At 56.5% G+C, this 18,240-nt stretch overlaps 1 protein-coding gene across 1 annotated transcript in view; it reads right to left on the bottom strand.

Moving 5' to 3' along the window:
* Positions 1-18,240, bottom strand: part of SLIT3 (slit guidance ligand 3) — a 514,410-nt gene that overhangs the window by 85,940 nt on the left and 410,230 nt on the right. The window contains exon 6 of the mRNA XM_056107963.1: positions 13,539-13,610. Within this exon, the coding sequence (XP_055963938.1) occupies positions 13,539-13,610 (72 nt within the window). The remainder of the gene's footprint in view (positions 1-13,538; positions 13,611-18,240) is intronic.

Genomic DNA, 18,240 nt, shown 5'->3' with positions numbered 1-18,240 from the left:
CTATCGTTCCGGCCCCCCAGAGCCTATGCATGTCATAGCCAGCACCTAGAGCACCTCCGAGGGAGGACGATTCCGGTACCTCTCCAAGGGCAGGAGAGTCCAATGGTCAGGGTGTATCAGGACTGACCAACCCCTCCCAGCAGCTGACTGACCTGCAGGCCAAGCCCTTCTGGGACCACATGGGCGAGGTGGGCCCGGTCTCCCCCAGTGCACTTCACTGGCTATAAACGGGGGTTTGTCGGATGCTCAAGCCCGCCCTCCGTGGCAGTCTGCAGGGGTCAGAAGGCCGGAAACCACTGCACTAGAGCATGGGAATGAGTGGGGTGGGGGGAGAGAGAGAGACAGACAGACAGACAGAGACACAGAGAGAGCAAGAGAGGCAGACAGACACAGAGAGACAGAGATAGAGCGAGAGAGAGACAGAGATAGAGAGACAGAGACAGAAACAGAGAGAGGCAGAGAGAGACAGGGAGAAAGAGAGAGGAGAGACAGAGTGAGACAGCAAAAGAGAGACAGAGACAGGAGAGAGCGAGAGAGTGAGAAAGAGATAGTGAGAGAGATAGAGCAAGCAAGAGAGCGCAAGAGAGAGACAGACAGAGACAGAGAGAGCAAGAGAGACAGACACAGAGGACAGAGATGGAGAGAAAGACAGACAGACAGAGACAGAAACAGAGAGAGACAGAGAGAGCGAGATAGCAAAAGAGAGACAGAAGAGAGTGAAAGAGAGAGAGAAAGTTAGAGATAGAGCAAGAGTGAGAGCGAGCGAGGGAGAGATGGAGGGAGAGATGGAGAGAGAGAGAGATGGAGAGAGTGCATTCAACTAGGGGCTCATGCGGGTGAGTAGATGACTCCAGATCTCTGCCTCAAATCCCTCAATGGACCCCTGGGAAGCCCGGAAGCATCACCGGAAGCCCTGCTCCACCTGGGCTGGTTTCCCAGGCATTTTAAGGCGGCCCTGAAGAGCCCTGAAGCACAGCTCTCTGCCGCCTGGCGGGAAAAGGGACTGCTTCTCCGCGGGCGGACAGACGGGGGGGGGCCAGAGGGACGGAGAGGACGTGGGGGCCAAGTCAGGGTGGGGACCGACGACGCGGCCGCCTCTTCCATGCTGCAGGACTATCCTGGGTGCGGCTGCCGCGTGGGACTGGGCTCCCCGCGCTCCCCACGGGCCGTTTAAATTAAAGCTCATGACCATTGTGTGGGCATATAATGAAAACAACTGATGCCGCACTGATTAGCCCATTACTCTCGGCTGTTAGGAAACATAATGATCTCGCGCGGGGCCTTACTCACTGACGTCTCGCAGCCGCGGTCCCATTTGACACCTCAAATTAGCAGCCAAAGCAATAACAGCTGGGGTTTTTGTCTCAATATTTGTACCCGACTCTAAAGTGATTTGGCGCCGGGCAAGCGTTATTTTTAAACACCGGGCTCTCACCGCCAAGGAACATTTTAAACGGTCTCCAGGTGTCATGTAAAAACCCACAGAAATAAATAAAAACAATCGGCTGACAATTTGTGCGGGTGCCTTCGCGGAAGGGCTGGCCTCTGCCTCTTCATTCAAGACGCCGCCGGCGGCGGCAGGCCGACGGGCCCCATATTTTATTCTACCCGGCGTACTCCCGGTGTGTTAGAACCGGGGTGCCGTGACACCATGATAAACGTGAACGATGGCAGGTTTAAGGGTCAACGGAGAACACAAGATCTTCAGAACCTGCCATGCTTCACTCAGATGCCCAGAGTTTAAATTTTTTTTCTTTTTTTTCTTTTTTTGGTTTCTGGGTCCTACCTAGTGGTGCTCAGGGTTGACTCCTGGCTCTGCACTCAGGGATCACTCCTGGGGGATCTTATGGGGTGCCGGGGTCCATCCCTGATCGGCCGCAACCAAGGCAAACACCCTTCCCACTGAGCTATGCCCCCAGTCCTCAGATGTCCAGTTTTTTTTTTCTTGGGTCACACCTGGTGATGCACAGGGGTTACTTCTGGCTCTGCACTCCTGGCGGTGCTCGGGGGACCATATGGGATGCTGGGAATTGAACCCGGGTTGGCTGCGTGCAAGGCAAATGCCCTCCCCACTGTGCTATTGCTCCAGCCCCACAGTTTTGAGTGTTCACGGTGCTCCCGTGTTTATGACTGGCTGAACAACTCTTCCCTGGCTGACTGAGCTCAGCCCTGCCATTGCCCTGTTCTGTGGAGGTTGACCTGGTCCGACAATAAAAAACACCAGAGCTCTGGGGACGGGCCACCAATTAGGAAACTTTCTGTTTGGTGGAGAGACCAACCGGCTGGCTGGCCAGCCCAGCGACACCACCCAGCTCCACGTCTGCAGGGTGCGGCCTGCCCACGCAGCCGACCGAGAGCTAGAACCCCGACGAGACGGTCCTGGCTCCCGGGATCTTTTTCACGAGCAGGTGTGGAGCAGCGGCCTTCCACTCCCAGACTCACTGCCTTTCTGGGCACATTCTCCCCCCGCCCCTCTCCCTCCTACAGGTCTGCTGCCAGGTAGGGAAGCTCAAGGTGAGGCAGGAAGGAGCCCCCCCCTTTCCAGTTCTGCCTGTGGCCCCCTGACCTCCCAGCAGGTCAGCGGCAGGAGAAGCCAATTGCCCCCGGTGGGTCCCAGGGTCCCGTTCTGCAGAGCTAAGGGCCGGGGACGACTGGGGTCCCCAGCCTGCCCTTTCCTGAAGTGGCAAGGCTTCCACTGTCCTGTTTTCCCCTGAGTCCTAGAGATTCCTGGGCTCTTTCAGACCCACCCAGCCCTCTCTGCCATATCTTCTTATGCGACCGACCCGGGTTCAATTCCTCCGTCCCTCTCGGAGAGCCTGGCAAGCTACCAAGAGTATCCCGCCCACACGGCAGAGCCTGGCAAGCTCCCCGTGGCGTATTCGATATGCCAAACACAGTAACAACAAGTCTCACAATGGAGATGTTATTGGTGCCTGCTTGAGCAAATCAATGAACAATGGGAGGATAGTGCTACTGTAAATAAGGAAAAAGGAGAGCCAACAGAAGCTTCTGGAACACTCCTGACTCTAGTCACCAGAACCATTCATCCAATACATCGCTTATTCAAGTGATGTAAAATTCAGGGGTCCATCTGACCATCCCACGAGATCTTCACCTGTGCCCCCCTAATGGTGTCAAAAATCAAGTGAGGGGCCGGAGTGATAGCACAGCGGGGAGGGCATTTGCCTTGTACGCGGCCGACCCGGGTTCAATTCCCAGCATCCCATATGGTCCCCCGAGCACCGCCAGGAGTGATTCCTGAGAGCAAAGCTAGGAGTAACCCCTGTGCATCACCGGGTGAGACTCAGAAAAAGCAAAAAAACACAAATGAGCCGTTTTTCGTGACGGCCATCTGACCCAAGTCTCAGTGGACAGCGAAGGGTCAGGGTGGGATGGGGGAGCAGGTGAGGAGACTCACCGAGAACCGAGTTCCTCTCCTGACGTTCTGGAAGCTCCTCAGAAAATCCCCAGTGCAGAGTGTCATGCAGTCCCGACTGCCTCAACACATCATAATCTGCAGCACAGAATCCCACCCTTCTTGGTTTTCCGGAGAAGCGTCCAGATTTCTGTTCGAGTCAGGAGCACACTTGCCCCCCAGGCTGCTGGAAGGAACATCTGCTGCACTCGGGGGAAACCCAGGTGAAAACAGTGAAAACAAAATGAAAACAAGTCACGTCTCTCTTAGGAAGCGCCGATTTGCAACCCTGGTTCTGATTCTGTTCATTTTATTGAATTAAAAAAATTTTTTTTGAGGGTGCGTGTGGAGTAGCATCTGGAGGTGCTCAGGGCTTCCTATAGGCTCTGAGTTCAGGAAATCACTCCTGGAAGAGCTTGGGGGACCCTACGGGGTGGCGGGGATTGAACCTGAGTCAGCTGTCTGCCAGGCAAGTGTCCTAGCTACTGTACTATTGTTGCTCCAGCCCCTTCTGTTCATTTTGGTGAGAAAAAAAAAAAACAAAGCAAAACAAACAAACAAAAAAAATGCCACCTCACCTCTGAGCTGGAGGAATAGGAAAACCAAAAAAAAAAAAAAAAGTGAGAACCGGCAATTTCAAGACAATACTCTGCCATTGGACATTTCAGCCAATTCCGGGACAATTGTCTCCTTAGCTCTGTTCCAGCTGAGACAGAGCGTGCAGTCTGTGAGGGAAAAGCTTTGACCCAGTTAACTCGATTTGGCCGCTGTACTTTAAGTGACTACCTGAGACAAGGCGGTGGCCACCCACGGCGGCTGTCCACAGCTGCCTGGCCCACTGGACAATGGGCCGTCACGTCTCCTGGAAGCCACAATACTCACAAAAGGGGTTGAGATGGCCACTTCTGCGTTTTAACAAGAAAACAGTTTCCAAACTACAGGGGAGGGTGGTGATGGGGTGGGAGCAAGCCCAAGTCTGACCTTGGCTTTGGGTGTCCACTTCTGGGGCAGTTCTGAGGGGCTGGACGTGGTGCTGATTAAGCATGGGTCAGAAGGTTAGATTTCAGTGCCTCAGTGGACCAACAATTCAAAGAGGGAAGACAGGGCTTCTGAGGGATTCTGGGTGTTTGCCACAGCCAGTAATCTCACCGCTGTATGGGGCTGGTTCTCTGGTAGGTGTGGTTTTGTATGTATTTCCTTCAAAGGTAGGTGGGTGGGTGGGTGGGGCTTTGGGACCTCACCTGATGGTGCTCAGGGATCACTCCTGGTGATGCTTGGGGGACCATAGGCAGTGCTGGATTAAACCCAGGTCAGCTGCATGCAAGGTAAGCCCTGTACCCCAGCACAACTCTCCAGCCTCTTCCTATACACCTTTTAACCCAGACTTTTTAAGTTTTGTGTTTTGGTAGCAGAGCTCGCTTGGGGAGAGGCCTGGGACTTGACAGCCCGGTTCCCCCCTTCCCCCGCAGTTAGGCTGTGCTGAGAACTGCCCCAGGATGAGGGCTCCTGATGCTTTACCACAGCGCCTGGAAGGCAGACAAGCTGAAACAACAAAGGCTTTGCATGGCCTAGGATAGCTGCCACGACTATACCTCTCAAGGTTCCACTTTCACTGTGTCACCCCTAGCAACGGTCACTGCGAATGACCATCTCTATCACTACTAATGACCTTCTCTACAGTCACTGCGAAGGACCATCCCTTTACGGTCACTGCGAATAACCAACTCTATCACTGCTAATGGCCATCTCTAACACTACGAATGACCATTTATACAGTCACTGTGAATGACCATCGCTTTAGGGTCACTGTGAGTGACCATCGGGCTGGAGCAATAGCACAGCGGGTAGGGCATTTGCCTTGCAAGCAGCCAACATGGCCGACCCGAGTTCAATTCCTCCGCCCCTCTCGGAGAGCCCGGCAAGCTACCGAGAGTATCTCGCCCGCACGACAAAGCCTGGCAAGCTCCCCGTGACATACTCGATATGCCAAACACAGTAACAATTGTCACAATGGAGACGCTACTGGGCCCGCTCAAGCAAAACGATGAACAACAGGAGGACAGTGACACTGACAGTGAGTGACCATCTCTATGGGTACTGTAAATGACCATCCCTATCACTGCTAATGACCATCTATACATTCACTATGAAAAACCATTCCTATACGGTCACTACGAATGACTATCTATAAGGTCACTGTGAATGACCATCTACCTATACAGTGACTGTGAATGATCATCCTTATATAGTCACTGCAAATGAACACCCCAGTTATTGTGGATGACCATCCCTTTAGAGTCACTGTGAATGACCATCTATATAGTCACCGTGAGTGACCAGCCCTATATGGTCACTGCGAATGACCATCTATACAGTCACTGTGAATGACCATCCTTTATGGTCATCGTGAATGTCCATCCCTATATATCACCGTGAGTGACCATCCTTTACTGATACCGTGAATGACCACCTAGATGCCCACTGTGATGCAGATGTGACTGTCCACTCCCCGCACGTAACTCATCACGACGGTCACAGTGAAACAGACCATTCCCCCCCGGCGGCACATACGGCTGGAGTGGACGGCAGACAGCAGGCTCTGTGCCCTCTCTACCTGAGCTGACGGTCAGGAGGGTCCCAGCTCTGGGAGCCGACACCCTTGGGCACGGGAGGGTGGACGCGGCCCGTCCCTCCTCACGAGGGTTTGCTCCCCGCACTCCCCTGTATGTCCTTTAAGTAGGGCCCAGGGAGGCCCCGTCCTCCCCGCCCGGCTGTGATGAGAGACAGCCCCCCTGACAGATGGTGGCTTCCTACAACTGCTTTCGCTCCTGACTCATCTTTGCAAAGTGGGTCCGACACACAGACGCACACGGGGTGGGGTGGGGGGGTACTGTGGGGAGCTGGGGGCTGGGACCTACGGCACCGGGTGTGGGAAGGGGGTTGTGCTTCTGATCTCACCACTCCGCATCTTCCCAAGTTCAATTCTACCTGCTTTCACACACACACACACACACACACACACACACACACACACACACACACGTACGTGACTGGAAATGTCCCACTTCTCGGGAAAGTCTAGAGATCCGACATGCTTTGGCTCTCTGGTCTGTGGCTTCCTGACGGGGGTCTGGGAGCCCCCAAGCCCCCATCCCTGCGCTCTGCCTACCCGTGAGGCCAGTGTCTCTCCATCTTTCTATGCCCGGGCAGGGGTTTTGCAGAGCGGGAGCTGAAGGTGACAGTTTGGGGACACTCTGGGGCCCCACAGGGTTTGAGTGTCAGAAGCTTTCCTGGTCCTGGCATCTGGCTTCACCGTGCGGGCACACTCGATGCCTGGGCTTTTCGGATCAGGGCAGCAGGAAGTGAAGGGAGAGGGCCGGTCAGCAGCGGGGCAGGGGTGTCCGCACACCCCAACCAAGGGAGGGCACGTGCTCATCAATGCAGACCCACATCCGCCCAATGCCAAGCGCATGCAACCCCATCACCCCACACTGCCTAGGCATCTCATTTGCCAAGAGCTCAGAGCTGTAACGCCGCTGGAGGCCTGGGCTTAATCCCTGCAGTGCGTGGTCTCCCCCCCCCCCACACCCCCTCACAGAGCCTGGAGTAACCCCCGAGCACCACTGGGCATGACCCCCAACACATAAAAGCTGGCCGTCTCAACTTGGATGCAAAGCGATGTACAGATAACGCATGCTAGATTCTGAAAAATATACCCGACATCTGAACACCCAAGAATAGTTGAGATAAGTCCCCAGGAGGTTGGCCCCACAGCTTGGAAGCCGGCAGCACATGCTGGGGAAACGACAGCTCAGAGAGAGAAGGGAGCACCAAGTAAAGGATGTTTGGAGGACTCGCTGGGGATGCGAGATGCATCCTGAAAGTAGACTCTAGACTGAACACGATGGCTACTCAATACCTCTATTGCAAACTACAACACCCTGAAGGAAAGAGAGAGCAAAAGGGAATGCCCTGCCACAGAGGCCAGGTGGGGTGGGGGGGAATGGGGTGGAAGGGTGGGAGGGCTACTGGGATCATTGGTGGTGGAGAATGGGCACTGGTGGAGGGATGGGTACTCGATCATTGTATAACTGAAACCCAAGCACGACAGTTTGTAAGTCTACAACTGTACCTCATGGTGTTTCATTAATTAAAAAATATATTTATATGTATAAAAATATATATTTGTAAAAAATATATAAAATACGGGCTGGAGTGATAGCACAGCGGGTAGGGCGTTTGCCTCGCACGCGGCCGACCTGGCTGACCCAGGTTTGATTTCTCCGCTCCCCTCGAAGAGCCCGGCAAGGTACCGAGAGTATCTCGCCCGCACGGCAAAGCCTGGCAGCTCCCTGTGACGTATTCAATATGCCAAACACAGTAACAACAAGTCTCACGATGGAGACGTTACCGGGCCCGCTCGAACAAATCGATGAACAACGGGAGGCCAGTGCTACAGTGCAGTGCTATATAATACACACACACACACACACACACACACACACACACACACATATATTTGATAGAACTAAACAGAAAAACAAACAAAATCACCGGGACAGGATGTGGTGAGCGCCGGTTTAGGCTGCAGAGGCGTGGCGGAGGGCTCACAGAAGAGCTGGAAGTAGCAGGCTCAGCTCAGCCCGCAGGGCTCAGGGATCAAACGGGGGTCGGTGGAGCGTCAGGGTCGCACCTCACCCCTGGGCTCGCTCTCCACCCTCAGCCCTTCATTTGGCCAGAGACAGAGGTCTTCCCTCCTCTGATGGCCTACAATGCAGCAGACACCCAAGGGCAGTAGGTGTTTTTATGCTTGGAATCCCCCCGAGTCTTACTTGAGGGGTGGGTTGGTTCTTTCGCACGGCCTCATTGCTGGGGAGTGCCCGATACGGGCGCAGGATGTGGGAGCCGAGGTCCGAGAGCCAGCTGCCAACCTGCCACTCTGGTGGGACTGGGGGCAGAGAGAACAGGGTGGGGGGGTGGGGTTGGGGGAACGTGCTACCAAGAAGCCCAGGCCTGGCGGTTCCCCTGGCTTTGCACTCGGCCTCTCTGCACCTTCTTTCCACAAAAGGAGGCCACCCTGGGGATAGGGAGGGCCCTGCATGGGCCGACCCACACGAAGGTCACTGCGGTCCCTGGACTGGTGAACGGCATGGGATCGCCGTCAGCAAGACTGTCAGGGCAGCCTTGCTGGACAGTCTGCAACAGAGTAGGCCGGGCCTTGAGGGTGATCGAGGGCAGACCCCTCGTCGGAAACACACAGAAGAACATCCGTGTGTTCTGTGCCCGGCACTGCTGACGGCAGTATTTTACAGGACCTCTGATTGGTGATGCAGAGTCGGGAGACAATGCTGGTACACTGTGTCTGAAACTCGGGCCCCCCACGGCGCTGGAGCAGGCAGAGCTGTGCAGTGACCAGGGGCTCTCCCTGAGGCCTCCTCTGTCCAGCCTCCCCGATCCCTTGTTCATTAGACACTTTTCAGGCCGGCGTGCTGGGTCGGCGAGGGACCCAGTCTCACTGCGGAAAGGGCTTGGCCGTGCTCAGGCGAGCTGGCCGGGGCTGAATATGCAAAGCTCAGGGACGGGAGAGATCGTCCAGTGGGGAGGGCGCTTGCCTTGTGTGCAGTCAACCTGTGTTTGATCCCTGGCATCCCATAGGGTTCCCCCCTCTGTCCCCACCTGAGCCCTACCGGGAGTCATCCCTGAGTCCAGAGCCAGGAGTGAGCCCTGAGTAGAGAGTCAGAAGTGGGCCTTGAGCACAGAGCCGGGAAGAATCCTGAGTGCAGGGCCAGGAGTGAGCCCTGAGCGCAGAGCCGGGAATGAGCCCTGAGCACAGAGCTGGGAGTCAGCCCTGAGCACAGAGCCGGGAGTGAGTCCTGAGCACAGAGCCGGGAGTCATCCCTGAGCATGGCTGGGTGTGGCCTCCCCCCAACACAACAACACAACACAACAAAACAACAGCAACAATAACAAAGCCAAGGCGCAGAGCATGCCGGGTGTCTGCGGACCGTGGGGGGCGTATCTGGCTGTGGGATGGGCAGAGTCCAGGCAGAGGCCCTGAGGCCCCGAATCGCACGGCCGAGAGAACAGTCTTGAAGGAAGGAGGCGGCGCTGGGCTTGTGGGCAACCCAGGGAGGCCAAGAGGACGCTCTGTGAAGGGGAGACTGGGGCAGCGAAGCCCTCATGGTCTCGAGTGTCCGAGCCCACTGGTGATGCTGGGAAACCAGAACTAAACCCCGGCAGAAACTGGCGCCCACGGGGAGACTCTGCTCTCCTCCGTAACGGTGCCGGGGCTGCTCCTGCTGGTCCTCCCCACATCCCCCACCAGTTCTTGGGGATGCTGGTCCTGCTCTGCTGAGTCCGGGAGCTGAGTCGCTCAGGGCCAGGGCAAGGTGGAGCCACAGGTCAGCATCTCTGGTATGGGCGCCCGGGGGTCCAGGCTATGAGGTCCCGGGGAGGCAGGACCCAGCCCAAAAGGTCTTTTTTTTTTCCTGCCGTGTTTCCCGGCACACCCATTTCTGCAGGGACCCAAAGCGAGGTGGGGTGATGGGGTGAGAGAGGGCAGGATTCAGCCCTCAGCCCCGGTTGGTCCCTGCTCTGTACTGGTCCTTCTCCTCACCGCCAGCCGCGGGTGGGTGGGCGGGCGGCTCCCAGGGGCATCTTGTAAGCCCCCATGCAACCTAACTCCTCAGGCTGGCCTTGGGCGTTTCCGGCTGCAGAAAAGAGGGGAACAGGGGGACCCCGGGGGCCACCCATCGCCGCCTCCTCCTGGCGGTAGGTGGCTAGACTTCCCCTCCATGGAACCGGGGATAGAGAGAGAGCAAGAGCGAGAGTGAGCGAGCGAGTGAGAGGGAGAAAAAGAGAAAGAAAGAGAGGGTGAGAGTGAGAGAGAGCGAGAGAGAGGAGAGAGCAAGAGAGAGAGAGAGAGAGAGAGTGAGCTCTCGGCTGACTTCGTATGCGGGAGGCCCTGGGTTCAATCCCTGGCACTGCCCACGGTCCCCCATCTCCCCGGCAGTCCCTGGGAGGGACTCCTGAGCACAGAGCTGGGAGCAGCTTGGGAGCACGGCTAAGTGTACCCTCCCCGCCTCCAAACATGAGCGAAACCCAAACCCAAAACAAACCAACAAACAAAAAAAGTTCCTTTCGTCCAGCTCGGCTCATTTGGTGAGTGAGATGGGCGTGACCTTCCCCCCCCCCCCCCGGGTTTCTAGTCTCTCTCTCTCTCTCTCTCTCTCTCTCTCTCTCTCTCTCTCTCTCTCTATCTCTCGGCCTGCCTCCGCAGGACTAAGTTAATGGGGTGCCCTTGCTCCCTCGCCACACGTTACTTCCCTGCCCAGACTCCGTCAGGGTGCTTCATATCAGCTCAGAGAAGTCCCCCATCTTCGGAGGCCAGCATGGCACTGGGGCTGTGGGAGACCCCCGTGGGGTGGGCTGGGGTGGGCTGGGATGGAGGGGGGTACAACTGGGGGGTTTCTTTAAATGGAGACATCAGCCCCGGCTAATTTCGGGACTGGCACACCCTGAAGATGAAGGATGGTTCCAGAGCCTGCCTGGCTCCGCTGGAAATTAAAAAACCCACGGGGGAAAGAAAGAAAAAAAAAAAAACGGATCATGATTAATTTCTAAGCGCTGAGCCACGTGGAGTCACAGAAGAAGAGTGTCTTTCAGAGAGAGACAGCCACCGGCCGGGGCTGTGTTGGGAAGCTGATCCCCGTGGGCTGGGGAGAACCAGCCTGACTCCTGTCCGCAGGGGGTTGGAGGCTTTAAGTTGGCCCTTGGACTCGAGGGCCTGAGGGCCGCGATCCCAGTTCACCTTGGGGGCTGAGGATCGAGTGTGGACACACCTAAGACTGTGCAGGGTCCACACCCAGACGACCACCCAGGACGTGGCCACGGGGAGAGACTGAGCAGCCCGGCCTTGGGGGCTCCACACCCCCCACCCCACCCCCTGTGGCTGCCTGTCGGGGAGGGGGTCAGTGGGCCCCAAAGCTCCCCAGCTGCCCCGTGTTCTGGTCTTTTCCAGAGCAGTTCTCTGGATCTCGGCGGCAGCACTTCCTGAACTCGGGGCAGAACCACGCCCTGCCGGCCTTCTCACTGTTTGGGTCTGGGCCACTCCGGCAGTGCTCAGGGCCGACTCCTGGCTCTGTGCTTGGGGCTCATTCCTGACGGGACTTGGGGGGCCATCTGGGGTATCAGGGAATGTGTCAGGCCAGCAGCCGACCCCCTGGACTATTGCTCCAGCCCCTATGGGTGGGGCAGCTGTTTGAGACCACAGGGAGCATTTGTCACAGGCCGGCTGGCTGGGGTGGGGGTGGGGGTGTGAGAATCTGAGGGAGGAGGACCCCCTGTCTTCAAGGTGCTAGCTGGGGGTCCCGCCCAGTCCTTTCTTCCCTGCTGTTCCTCTTGGGGTCTCCTTCCTTCACGGCCCTGTGCTAGGGTCTGCGAGGCCAGGGGCAGAGGCAGGAAGAGGAAGAAGAGGAGGAAGAGGTGGAGGAAGAAGAGGAGGAGGAGGAGGACTGCATTCCCTTCATCCCCAAAGGTTGAGGGGACCCCCAGACAGCCCCCTGCCCCCGTGGGTGGCCCCCACTGCTCAGACTTCTTCTACAGACACAGTTCCGTGACCCCGTGGTCCCTGTCACTCACAGTCAAGAGTGGCCATACGACAACGGCTCTGGAACCCGGGAGTCACCACACGACATGACAGGGGGAGGCCAGCCCCCAAAGCGGCGGCAGAGGTGCTGGCTGGTGCAGACACCCCTTCTCCTCCCCTCCCCCCCATATCCTGAAGGGAGAAAGACAAGGGCCAGAGCAAGCGCAGACAGAGCTGGGGGTGACTGGCCCAAGGTCATCGCAGCTAATGAGCCGGTACCGCGCAGCTCCCCGCCCCCGCCGAGTCCTCACGAGACTTTTCTGCCTTCCATGGGGGGGGGGTTGTCCCCCAGAGCAGGGACAAGTACAGCTTTGGGTGAGGACAGCTATGACGCTTCCTCTCTCTCACTCTTTCTCTCTGTCTCTATCTCTCTCTTTCTCTCTGTCTCTATCTCTCTCTGTCTCTCGTAGTCAACTTGAGTTGGCACGAGCGCCCCTGCTCCCCGCCAGGACTTGGCAGCCGACTCACTTCCCTGGCGGAAGTGTTCCCGAGCCAGACTCTCTGCCCCAGAGAGAGTCAGCGACCGACCGACCGACAGACCGACAAGCTTCTGCTCCCCTGGAGTCAGCTACACACTGGTGGTGCGTGTGTGTGGGGGGCGCGGGTGTGGGTTCCAGCCAGGAGCCGCCTTCTCGCCTGTGTCCCCCCCACAGCCCCCCTCCAGCCCCTCACTGCCATGGAAAGTTTGGATTTAGCCCCAGAAGAGGGTCCGGAGTGAAGGTCAGCACTGGACTCTGAGCAGGTCGTTTGGGACTCCCCCTAAGGACTGCCCCTCCCCCCCATGCAAGGCTTCCCCCCAACCCCGTAACCTCCGTATCTTTCTGATTCGGGGCGATTCCACAGAGCCTCCCTGGCCAGCTCTGTTGGCTGCCCTCCCACCTCCCTGACCTGCACCCCACATCTCCTCGTACCCCACCCCACCACCCCCATACTCCATCACCCGCTCTGGGAGTGTGCAATATTCCTCCCCCCCCCCCGCCGTCCCCCTTCCTGCCCATCGGCTGCCCCCCAGCACCAACTACGGCCAGGGGAGCGCAGAGAGAGAGAGAGAGAGAGACAGAGAGAGAGGCGACTCAATCAGCGGACTGGAGCCCCAGTTGGCGGGAGGGCGAGACTTTGCCGCTCACAAACACTTTGGCCCAAGGTGAGCAGGAGCTCATCTTCCGGTTTCAATTTTAATAGCACTGCAGCGGGAGGCAAGGCATCGGCGCTGAGCCCCTGGCACGCGCGCGCGCGCGCGCACACACACACACACACACACACACACACACACACACACCACCTTCCCCCTTTCTCTCCTCCTCACCCAGACACCCAGACACACACACACACACACACACACACACACACACACACACACTCTCACACACACACAGATGCACAAGAAGCACGGCGCGCTCACACACATACACACACAGACACACACAGACACACACAGACAAGCGCGCGCCTAAGCGATTGCGAAAAGCCACTCACAGGATCTCCAGGTCACGCAGGGCGCGGAAGGCTCCATCTTCAATGCAGCCAATGTGGTTGTTGTCCAGTTGCCTGTGGGAAAGAAACGGGAAGAGAGAGAGCGTGAGGGTGGCGTGGGGGGCGGCCCGGGGGCGGGGGTCCCCCGAGCGCCGCGGTGTGTCCCTTTCCCCGGCCCCCGGCAGGCTGGGCTGACTCCCCAGCGGCGGCGGCGGGAGCTCACACACAGCCAGCCTGTCTGCCACGCTGCTCGGCTCAGTCTCATCCCTCCGACTGGCTGCGACCCACAGACGCGCTCACCAAAGGCTGGCAGGTCTCAGTAAATATTAATTGCGCATTTTTTTTTTTTTTTTAGGCAGAAGGGAGTAATTTCATTACATTAGGGCATCCAATCCATTACGGGCTCTTACCGTCATGCCAGTGAAACAATTTCATTAAGCTAAAGGCCTGTAAATCATTGGAGGTCACTTGCCTTGCCCTCCGTGGCCTCCCAGAATGCTTTTTCTCCCCCGGCCTGCCTTCCCCCACGGTGGCGGCTCCTTTTTTTTTTTTTTTTTTTTTTTTTTACTGGAAGTTGCCGACTCCCCGCTCTGACACAGCGCTAAATCTCAGGGCTTTATCTGCCCAAGAGCGGTGAGGGTGCACAGGGAATATACCAATTCCAAATTAGACTCAACTAATCTAATTTTATAGTCTTTTTATTATTCTAAGCACCAAATGTCTGTGGTGGTTTGATGCCTCTGTGCTTTGTTATGGGCCCATCTGGTGGGTCATTCTATTGAAGCTTTTTTCTTTTTCTTTTTTTTTTCTGACTAAATACAGATTCCCTCAAACTGCACCAAAACCATCATCAACATTAAAGAAATCCATTGATGGAAATGCTCTTCATTTTTCTTTTCTTTTCTTTCTTTTTTTTTTTTTCTTTTGGACAGGGTCGGGGAAGAAGAGAGACTAGCGTATTGCTTTAAAGATGGGACTGTTTACATTTAAATTGGGCAGGATTAAATGCACCTACTCTACAACTCCCTTTTACCTTTTTTTGTTTTTTAATTTTCCCTTTCCATCTTAGCTGGCTGGAAAGAACGGTTTGGTAAAGGATGCCCTGAGTGGTCCACGCCCTGGCCCTCTGAGGGACTGGGGTCAGGTTGGCAGAAGCCAGGCAAACACATACAAACATGCACAAACACTGTCTCCAAAGCCTGTCTGAGGTCAGGGTGGGACTCTTGGCCACAACCACACCCCAATTTAAGTCCCCGTGCTTACAACGGGAACCCCTCTGGTTTCGATAAATGATGCCCGTCACATGGAAAAGGCTTGTATGTGGTGGAGGATAGGCAGAAGGAGAGAAGGAAGGGGAGGGGAACTCCCTCAGACGCTTTGTTCTCTCTTTTGCCATCCAAGGAGCAGGTAGCAGGTGCCCCAAAGATGCCACCACCGCCCTGGCCGGATTCGGGGGTTTGTACCCGACAATCTCCCTGCCGGGCGCGGAGAGAGACTCGCCACAACGCAGTGACCCTCACGGAGGGTTTCCCAGGCTACAGCCGGGCAGCGGGATGGAAATTCAAAGTCGGGGTGTCCTTGGGGGGAAGGCCTCCGGGAGGTGCCGGGTCATAGCGGGGGATCTAGCTGTCTCTGCCATGACAGGCGAATTGGCCCAGGGGTCTGAGATGCAGATACTGAGGATACAAGATAAATAAATGAATGAATAAATCCTAAACATGGACCGGGCTCTGTCTCAGGAAGCTCTCTTCTGGAAGGTCCTGGACCCGGTCTGCGGAGTTCTTGCCAGTGCTCTGGGGCTCAAGAATCCCCGACTGTCCTCTTGGGCCGCGGACACGGGCCGAGCCTCCCCGGGAGATTTCCCGTAAGCGGTGGGGAGGCCGCGGCAATTCCCCATCGAGCGTCTCTTAAGGCGCCGGCCGAGATTTATTATTGTTTAGAGGCTGATGAATCAACTGCAGCCGCCCAACGCCAAGGCCACCCAGCCTGGCCGAAGCGGGAGGGCAGGGAAGGAGGGTTTGGAGCGCTGAGAGACTGACCAGCAAACGTCCTGGATGCAGCAAAGTGTGTGTGTGTTTGTGAGAGAGAGAGAGACAGAGAAAGACAGAGAGAGAGAGACAGAGAGACAGAGAGAGACAGAGACAAGACAGAGACAGAGAGAGAGACGGGGGGAGGGAGAGAGATTTACTAGCAAAGTCAGGAAGTATCCCCATCGTCCGAGGCACAGGTCAGGGAGGCCCAGTGTGGAGGCTGTGGAGGCCCATCTGCCTCCGTGTGTCACACTGGAGAGCTCCTTGCCAGGGGCACTGATTTGCTGAGTTTGTGATGCTCTTTCTATTCCTTTCCTTTTTCTCTTTCTGTTTGTGGGGTCACACCCGGCTGTGCTCAGGGATTACTCCTGGCCTTGAGCTCAGGGAATGGTCCTGGAGGGTCTGGGCGACCTTCTGGAAGGCTGGGGATCGAACCCCGGCTAGCCACGTGCAAGGCAGGCGCTCTCCCCACTAGACTAGCTCTCTGGCCCCATATTCTTTTTCTTTTTCCTTTTTTTTCCCCTTTTTGAGTCACACCTGGCGATGCACAGGGGTTCCTCCTGGCTCTGCACTCAGGAATTACTCCTGGTGGTGCTCGGGGGACCCTATGGGATGCTGGGAATCGAACCTGAGTCAGCCGCATGCAAGGCAAACGCTTTCCCAGCTGTGCTATCGCTCCAGCCCCTCCTTTTCTTTTTTGAGATTCTACATATGCAGGATTTTATACAGGAAAAGGTAGAATGCAGGGGAAGAAAAACCCAGAGGAGAAAGGGGAAACCAATGTGTGGAGAGAGGTTACAAAGGACATCCAAGAGATTTGGAACAACAGCAACTGACAAAACAGCAACCCGTACACGCCTTGGGTTCCGATCTGATTCTGGTGCCCGGGGGTACTGAGGTGAGAGGGGTGGAAAGTCTTTGAGGTGAGAGCAGAGACCCCCACACAGCGGGTGCCACACTGCAGGAGCAACAGCCCACGTGGAAACCCACAGCTGCTCATCAGGCATCAGGACGGCCGGGCTGAGATGATTGAGGGTGATGAGTGAGGGTGCATTCTGTGGACTCTTTTCCAATCTTCGAAATGCATCCAGGTCCTTAACTCTGACGCCTGGCCTCTAGCTGGGAGGCCTTGGCGATCGGCGATGGTCATTCGCTCCTTCCGGCAGACAGAAGCTGCCGTCCTGTGGGACGGTCCAAGAGCCGTTTCTAAGCTGCATCCTTCCTGCCACCCACATGTCTATGGGGCTCCTGGGGGATCCCACCGGGCCAGAGAAAACTGACACGTGGGCCCAACATGTCCACTGAAAGTTCATTTGTTGTGTGCCGGCACCTCTGATGTTTCAAGCCTCTAAGCTACATCCCTGGCCCCCCAACAAAACAAAGGCGTGTTATGGGGCCGGAGCAATAGCACAGCGGGTAGGGCGTTTGCCATGCACGTAGCCAAGCCGGGTTCGATTCCCAGCATCCCGTAGGGTCCCCTGAGCACCAGTCAGGAGTAATTCCTGTGTGCATGAGACAGGAGTAACCCCTGAGCATCGCTGGGTGTTGACCCAAAAAAGCAAACAACAACAACAACAAATGCATGTTTGATTTTGATGGGGTTCTCCCCGCCCCCCGCCCCCGTGCCTCCGAATCCGCTTAGGCACACACACTCAGGATAGTCATGACATCAAGGGCAGGGGAGCTGCCGGCATGCCCAGCTGGCCTTGGGGAGGCTTGCTGGCCTTGGGAGCTCTCCTGAATTTCACGGAGAAACTTCCAGAGCAAGGCCAGTGTCTGCATCCACCACCTGCTCCTGGGGCTTGAGGGGGGTAGCTTGAGGTGCTCTCGGGGCAAAGCTTTGTATCGTGCCTTTGAAAGGGTTCGTTCTGGGGCCTCGAGCAATAGCACAGCAGGGAGGGCGTTTGCCTTGCATGCGGCCGACCCGGGTTCAATTCCCAGCATCCCATAGGGTCCCCTGAACGCCGCCAGGAGTAAATCCTGAGTGCAGAGCCAGGAGTAGCCCCTGAGCATCACCAGGTATGACCCCAGAAGATAAAACAAAACAAAACAAAACAAAATGATGCTTTGGGGCTGGAGTGATAGTATAGCAGGTTAGGGCATTTGCCTTGCATGCAGCCAACCCGGGTTCGATTGATTCCCAGCATCCCATAGGGTCCCCCAAGCACCGTCAGGAGTCATTCCTAAGTGCAGAGCAAGGAGGAACCCCTGAGCATCGCCGGGTGTGACCCAAAAAGAAAAAAAAAACAATAAAATAAAATAAAGGGGTTTGTTCAAAGACCTTCTTGGAGAGGAATCAAGGAAGCCAGTGTCCACTCTCACACAGGTTCCAAAGCCATACAGAGAAGGACAGCAGAAAGGGGAACAGCATGCTGAGAGAACAGTAGTGGTGGGCCCTGTCTCTGTCTCAGTCTCTCACCATGCCGCAGTGGCCAGCAGCGAGGGCCTTCGCACCCGGCCACCTCTGCAGTCTTTGTGTTCAAAGAAGCTGGGCCCGGGCTCGGCCCGCATGCAGACAAAGCCCGCTCTAGGTCCTGTGCCCACTCCCCTGCCTCAAAGGCTGTCTCCCTGGCACACGCACCCCTCCCTGCTCTCCCCCCACCCCCACCCAGTCAGCATCTGCAAAGGGCATGTGGGATAAAGGCACCCTGAACTCTGGGGCAAGATGATGCGGG

The sequence above is a fragment of the Sorex fumeus genome, unplaced genomic scaffold (genome assembly GCF_029834395.1).
Source record: "Sorex fumeus unplaced genomic scaffold, SorFum_2.1 ptg000187l, whole genome shotgun sequence".
Taxonomy (NCBI): Eukaryota; Metazoa; Chordata; class Mammalia; order Eulipotyphla; family Soricidae; genus Sorex; species Sorex fumeus.
Note: the sequence above shows the minus strand (reverse complement) of the source record. Positions and strands in the feature narration are given on the sequence as shown.